Source organism: Hesperophylax consimilis, chromosome 3 (genome assembly GCF_061612785.1).
Source record: "Hesperophylax consimilis isolate HC1 chromosome 3, BYU_Hcon_1.0, whole genome shotgun sequence".
NCBI classification, from domain to species: Eukaryota; Metazoa; Arthropoda; class Insecta; order Trichoptera; family Limnephilidae; genus Hesperophylax; species Hesperophylax consimilis.
In genome coordinates this window covers 16,988-23,976 of record NC_142838.1, presented here as the reverse complement: position 1 = coordinate 23,976, position 6,989 = coordinate 16,988, and the positions used below count along the sequence as shown (strand labels likewise).

General features: G+C 35.9%; 1 protein-coding gene across 1 annotated transcript; it reads right to left on the bottom strand.

The window, feature by feature from the left end:
* Positions 1-4,192: 4,192 nt before the first annotated feature.
* LOC149424785 (uncharacterized) lies at positions 4,193-6,274 on the bottom strand. The gene is made up of 6 exons (XM_089646710.1): positions 6,162-6,274; positions 5,974-6,083; positions 5,584-5,818; positions 5,279-5,434; positions 4,802-4,995; positions 4,193-4,223 (listed from the first exon to the last, which is right to left on the bottom strand). Exons 1-6 carry the CDS (start codon positions 6,234-6,236, stop codon positions 4,193-4,195), a joined length of 801 nt encoding a protein of 266 aa, XP_089502836.1. The 5' UTR covers positions 6,237-6,274.
* Between the last annotated feature and the right edge of the window lie 715 nt (positions 6,275-6,989).

Below are 6,989 nucleotides of genomic sequence, written 5' to 3'. Positions count from 1 at the left end.
TTAGAAAATCCACTTCCAATAGCAACTACACCAGCCACTTCACTATAGTTGATGTCCATCGAGTCAAAAGACTCATTATTAGTTTTCAAATTAAAATTTGCATTACAAATGTTGCACTGTAAAGAAATTATTGAATTTAGGCCCATTTTCTTTTCAGATATAATCTGAACATTACTCAAATTGCATCCAAATATTGAGCTATGGCTAGAAAATTTCTGAAGTTCTTCAAATATATGTTGAAAATCCACAATCCGCCGACCAACAACTTTAAAAGGAGTGTCTTTAGCTAATTCTTCTTCAATATATAAATTATGGACGTGGTGAACGTTTTGTTCCACATTAGCTCTTCCGTCTTCAAGAATTGTTTCTACCTGCAAAACATAAGTCGTAAGTATACTATATAGTCCAGTAAAATTAAACATTTTCACTTGCATCAAATGGGGTAGTTCTGATTTTTTTACATATTGTATATGATGAAGGTCTAAAATTTTCAATCTTGTCAGACCTCCGGATCTTGCCAAAAATCGTTTTTGTCACTTTGACCCCGTACTACAAAATTTTCTCCAAATATCATTCTATATTTTTTAATAGTAGACTAAATTTCCTACAATTTGATATATAAATAGTCACAGTAGACCCTATAGTGTCTGACATATCGGTGTTAGAAAAAATTGATATTAAAGCCAGATATATATTTAATAAAAAAAAATAATATAAAAAATATATGTATATAAAATATAATAAAAAATATATATATTAAAATCCAATACTGTATATATAATGTATATATATATATAGTAAGATATCTAAAAATCATAGCCATTTGATGCAAGTGAACTCCCTTACATCCATTCTTAGTCATGCGATTCAAAAGATCTCCCCTGACACCACTGTAAAGTACTATAAAATTTGATGGATGTTATGTAGGCTTTACTCGTCCTAGTCATGCAACTAGGAATTCGATACTATGGACTGCACGCCACTGCTAATTACCCATTTTGAAAATAATTTTAAAACGTGAATGACAAATTTCAAATACTAACCGATGGATTATTCACCGCTGCTATAGACATCGCATTTGAAATACTTTACTTGGATATCCTTAAAAAAATACAATTTATTACTTATTAAATAATTTTATATAGGGAAAAGTTAAACGCAGATTATTATCTGGCATAGAAACTTTCCTAGATTTGTTAAATAATTATAATTAATATTATTTAAAAGAAAACACACACATAGGTACAGAGGTACCTTATAATATAACATAGTATAATATAACATAACATTTTATAATATAACATAGGTACCTTATAATATTACTCTTCACAACTTTCTTTACTGCGGTTGAAGCGTTGAACTTTCCTTTTCTAGAGCACTGATATTTACTTTTTTTTTATTTGTCATTTCCACACTTTTATATTTTTAAAATATCAAATTGTTTTTTACCTAAAAACTCGAAAAAATGTTAACAATAAATTAATTCTTAATAATACTATTTGACACTACACAGCTTCGACGGAAACTCACAGATGAAACATAAAAAAGGCGACACACTATTATAATCCCTACGCGCTACGCATAGAGTGGAATATTGTTGAAACGTCACATGGAAGTGTAATAATTACGCGGAATTTCGATCTTTGAAAAAAGATTGACACGACGGACCGTAGGAAGCGTGCATTCACGGCCACCTCATAGAGCCGAATGAGTAGGAGAATTCTTAGATGTTCATTATAAAGTATTTAACGAAAATAAATTGTTAGTAAAAACATATATCTCGATAGAAAAATGTATTTATGATAGCCTAACGTGGCTACATTATCGATATTTTGACGATTAATAACTAAGATTGTCGTTTGAATCTGACAATTCATGATTCTCCATACAACGATTGAGATCGCTAGTAAGGAAGGCCCTTAATGACTTAACCTACTACTATTCCTTACACTACCTTTGGCCTGTAAAGTCCTCGTTTCTTCCGGGAATGCAAAACATTGAGCGCGAGATATTAATATGTGAAGCGAATTTTCCAATTCGTAGACAGTTAGCGCTCCGCCACGCCTTGACAAAGAATTTCTGCAATTAAAAATAAATTTTAACATATAGGCTGCCACCCTTTGCAATTTGGTTAGTCAAGAGTATCTGGAAAATATTTCCCAATCCTGTTTTACTGCTGAAATTAAAGTTATTTTTAATTTTTCTTCGGGCAGATCCAACGGCGTAACTTCACTGCTGGTAATCGGGTAATTGCCTGATGTCAACCAGGTGGGCCCATGCCACCAAATGTCAGACTTTAGTAGTTGCGACACCTTAGCGCCTCTGGATAAAACGTCCGCCGCGTTATCCTCCGTTCTTACGTGTTTCCATTGTGCGGGTTGACTGGACTCCTGGATTTCAGATACCCGATTCGCCACAAACCTTGATGGCTGTCCACGAATCCAGAATAGTGCTATCATGGAATCGCACCAGTAGGTTGTATCTATTTCATTTAAGTTCATAGCTATTTTGACATAATTTACTTACTTTGTGAGTAACACAGCACCACAAAGCTCCAGTTTTGGTAGTGATATGTTCTTCAACAGTGCCACCCTTGATTTTGATGTGACTAAATTAGAAGTTGTGTTTCCCGATTCATCTGTAGACACTATCAGTCTTACTCATGAAAATAAATGTACACATAAATGAACGGATTATTCCAAATTCTTACTCACGGCCGCGCGCATGCGCGGGTGGGTAATACAGCAGATTATCGACCTGTCAGATTTTAGATCGCGGGTCCCCTAGGTTTATAGACTAAACTCGCGTCAACTTGCGTACCAAACTCTCTCGAAATGGAAAACTTTTTTGATAATCTCGACATTTTGCGGTTGGGTTTGGAAAACATCGATCGTATACGAATTGTACGTCAACCGCGCGTACGTAAAACCTACAATAAGCGATACGATCCGTTTGAAGCTCTCTCAGAATTAGATTTTCGATGCAAATATAGATTCACCAAAATCAATATGAGACGAATAATTGATCTAGTACGGCCAGACTTGCATGTCAGCGACAACAGACGTGGAAGTAGAATCTCCGTGGATCTACAAGTTCTCTCTGCCATACGATACTGGGGGCGGAATGAAGTAAGATAGTTTTTAATTACTTTTTAATACTACATACCTGTGAAGCAAATCAGCAAAATCGATAACCAAACACGCTTTCAATTAATATAGCTTTTTTTTTGGCAGATACAAGATGATGATGACAGCAATTGACTGCACCCATATTAAAATAAGGAAAGTTGGCGGTGATGCCGGACAGTACTATGTCAACAGGAAAGGGGTTTATTCATTAAATGTCCAGGTTTGTAAAGTGAAACCTCGATATGTGCCTATGAAATTTTAACTTTAACCAACATTGAATGTATGAATGAATTCATTTCAGGTTGTGTGCAATGCTAAGCTGAAAATCATGGATATTGTTGCTCATTGGAGAGGCAGCACCCACGATGCTCGCATTTTCAGAGAAAGTAATATCAAACAAAGGTTTGAAGATGGTCACTTCAATGGACGACTATTGGGAGATGGAGGTTATGCCTGTACACCATATCTCTTCACCCCAGTTAGGAATCCAAGAAACCCCGGAGAAGAGGCCTATAACAGGGCTCAAATATCTACTCGCAACACGGTAGAGAGATGTTTTGGTGTGTGGAAGCAAAGATTTCGTTGCCTGCTGCGGGGTATGTCAGGTTCTCTTGATACCATCAAGACAACTATAGTAGCTCTTGCTGTTCTCCAATGTATTGCCGTCGATATGAATGATCCTGATTTTGGTAAGAAAACAATTCAAAATAACAGATATTCCTTACATTAGAATTTAGTGTGTAATAATGCTGTGCTTTATAATTGGATTCCAATAGATGATGGTGATGGTGAAGGCGATGAGGATGCAGTAGCAGGACCAGTAGCAGGTGGCGGTGCTGACATGGAATTGGAAGGAGCTCCAAACATGAACCAGACCGGAAATGCAAATAGACAGGTCTTCATTCGTCAACATTTTTAAAGAGTATGTAAGTTTTGTTTAGTAAGAAAATCAATAAGTTTGTTTAATATCATATTAATTTATTTATAAAATGCATGATATTTAATAAGAGAATAGATACATCAAGTCATCATACTAGGTTGCCTGTTTCGTGGTGACTATTTATTTAAGGACTGCTTACAGTGGAAGATCCTTGTCTGAAAACAAATTAGAATAATATTAATTATTGACAGTAAATATAACAGAATGTAGAAATACACTTTAAAATATCTGAAATATTCATTATTCTTCGACTATCATATTGTTGAATCCGTCAAAGACAGAGCTTCTTCTGAATGAAGCGTTAGAGCAGTAAGAAGACATTTTAAATGTACGATATTACACGCAAATGAATGGAAATGAATAAATACTAACCGTTGGTGGAGAATTGGTCCCCTGGGCACGCGCAGCAGCGGGACTCTCCACTGACACCTCTAAAGCGGGGGGCTAGGGGGTTGGGGGTGTTTCTTTGCGCATCAACATGTTTGTATTATGCTCTTCCTCCATCAACGTTATTCGAGCCTGAATAATGTTCCTGGACTCTTCCTCCATCAACCTTATTCGAGCATGAATAATGTTCCTGGACTCTTCCTCCATCAACCTTATTCGAGCATGAATAATGTTCCTGGACTCTTCCTCCATCAACCTTATTCGAGCATGAATAATGTTCCTGGACTCTTCCTCCATCAACCTTATTCGAGCATGAATAATGTTCCTGGACTCTTCCTCCATCAACCTTATTTTATTTTCAGATTCCAGTACATTCAGCCGAAGATTGGCCCTGGACTCGTCTTCAGTCAACCTTATTCGAGTCTGAATTATTTGCCTGGACTCATTCTCCATACGCTCCATCTTCTTCGTGTACTCCAGGTGAATCATTTTTTTGGTTTCTTCCCATACTTTCACCGACAAGTCATCAGGTTTGGCTTTCTGAAAAAAAACAACATAAATCTTTCATACCTGGTTTAAAATAATTGTGCTGTTTAATCTATTTTCTACTTTTTTTCTGTTTTGATATATTTAATCTATGTTTACACTTCATTCAACATGTATGGTGATTTGATGTATCTTTTCTTAATAATTAAATATGCATTTTATAAATAAAAAAATATGAAATTAAACAAATTTATTGATTTTCTTACTAAACTTTTAATTTTGGTCCGACAATAAAGTCTGTTATACAAATGGCAATGAAGTGTAATGTGTGACCTACTTTAGTGAAGAGTCGCCTCCGGGGTGAAGAGCGCAGCGGGACAGTGTGTGCTGGTGGCGGTGCTGGTAGAGCTGGCTGTGGAACTCGTTGTGGTGCTGGTGCTGGTTGTGGCAAAGGTGATTGTGGTCGGGCAGCAGCTACGTTTGTGGGCGAAATCTGTAATAATAAAACACCATTTGCAAACTTTTATTCTATCTTTATAAATTAAATACAAGTTCAGTTTCGATAGAACAATCAATATTTTAATAAAATTATTATCATCGTACAAATTTATCTTTTGAATAAAATAAAGCTACAATATTTACCTTTGCAGAATACGAATTACTATCGTGACAGTTGCTGTCCACCGCAAATTCATTGGGCAACATGTCCACCAGTGAGTAGATTTCCTCCGACGGACTTGTCGGTCTCGGCCCTCCACCGGTTGCCATTATCGCCCTACGATAGAGGCTCAGTGTGTTTTTGGATGTTAATTTGTACAGTTTCCACTGTGCTTGGATTTGAGATAGATCCCTTGGGATATCGCTCAGGGTGTTAAATCTGAAAAATAGTGGATTATTAATTAAGTGGCATAAGTAGGTACATTGATCTTAACCAATGAATTATTTACAACGGTTATTTTTTATTAAAAATAGATACTTACCAAAGCTATGAAGGGAAGTGTAGAAAAGTTAAAAATACATAGGTATACTTACTTCATTACGATACTTTTCCAAGCCTCCCTCTTGGAAATTAGGGTATTTGTATTAGAATTTTTATTCTCCACCACTTTAATGTGATCAGCCATGCAATCCTTTAATAACGCCTACACGGAAAACAATCATTAAACACTAATTTCAAATAAATAAAACATTACAGCCAAGATAAGAGGTTAAAAACAAACCTTTTCAACATCACCCCAATTTTTATTCCGCTTCCTTCTAATTTTCAATTCGGTTTTAATCATATTGTCCGGCATTCGATGACAGAATCTGACAGATGAATAAACGTGAAGTTGGTTGCACGCCGCGGAATGCGAAATAAATCAGAGTGTTGCCACTCTAAAAAAACCATAACAAATAATCCATCTAATCTCTCTATGGGTATAATATATTAAATCAGCGGTTTAGGCCCCAACTCCAGTATAGATAGTACAACGCTGGAACGGCGATTTAGCGATTTTTCATGAGTAAGACAGTATATATATATACAAGCTGCATAGGCTTTTTCTGACGAATCACAAAATCCATGCAGATGCAGTTTAACTTGATGTTTGCAAATTACTTTTCTCGGTATTTTTAAATTATTCAAAAGAGGTCATTCATTTATATATGAATTCCATGCATTCATCTGGTCAGATGGAACATCTTCGTCCCATTGAATCTTAGTTTGCCACAAACCTTGCATTATCAATTTTGCGATTAAAGTTACAGGTGCTATCAGCCCCAGGGGGTCGAAAGTAGAAGCGATACATGATAACATTTGGCGTTTGCTTTTAACGCACGTTTCTAAGGGCTCTACAATGTACTGAAAATAGTCTTGCTGGTTATTCCATGACAACCCTAAAATTTTCTTTTCCTTGGGGTTATCAGTAATAATCATATCTGTATCACTCTCTGGTTTCGAACTTATAGAGGGTAAATTTGATCTCCATTTTCGTAAATTCATGCCAGCAGCTGCCAAAATGCTGCTTAAATGATGTTTAATAGTGAGACAGTCTGCCTCATTTTCA

Excerpts from the sequence above, each read along its gene's own strand:
- LOC149424785 (XM_089646710.1), bottom strand. The coding sequence starts at position 6,236 with ATGCCGGACAATATGATTAAAACCGAATTGAAAATTAGAAGGAAGCGG. Across the intron at positions 5,819-5,973 it reads TGGAAAAGTATCGTAATGAA|ATTTAACACCCTGAGCGATA; the intron begins GTAAGTATACCT and ends ACTATTTTTCAG. Across the intron at positions 4,996-5,278 it reads GGAGGCGACTCTTCACTAAA|AAAGCCAAACCTGATGACTT; the intron begins GTAGGTCACACA and ends GTTTTTTTTCAG.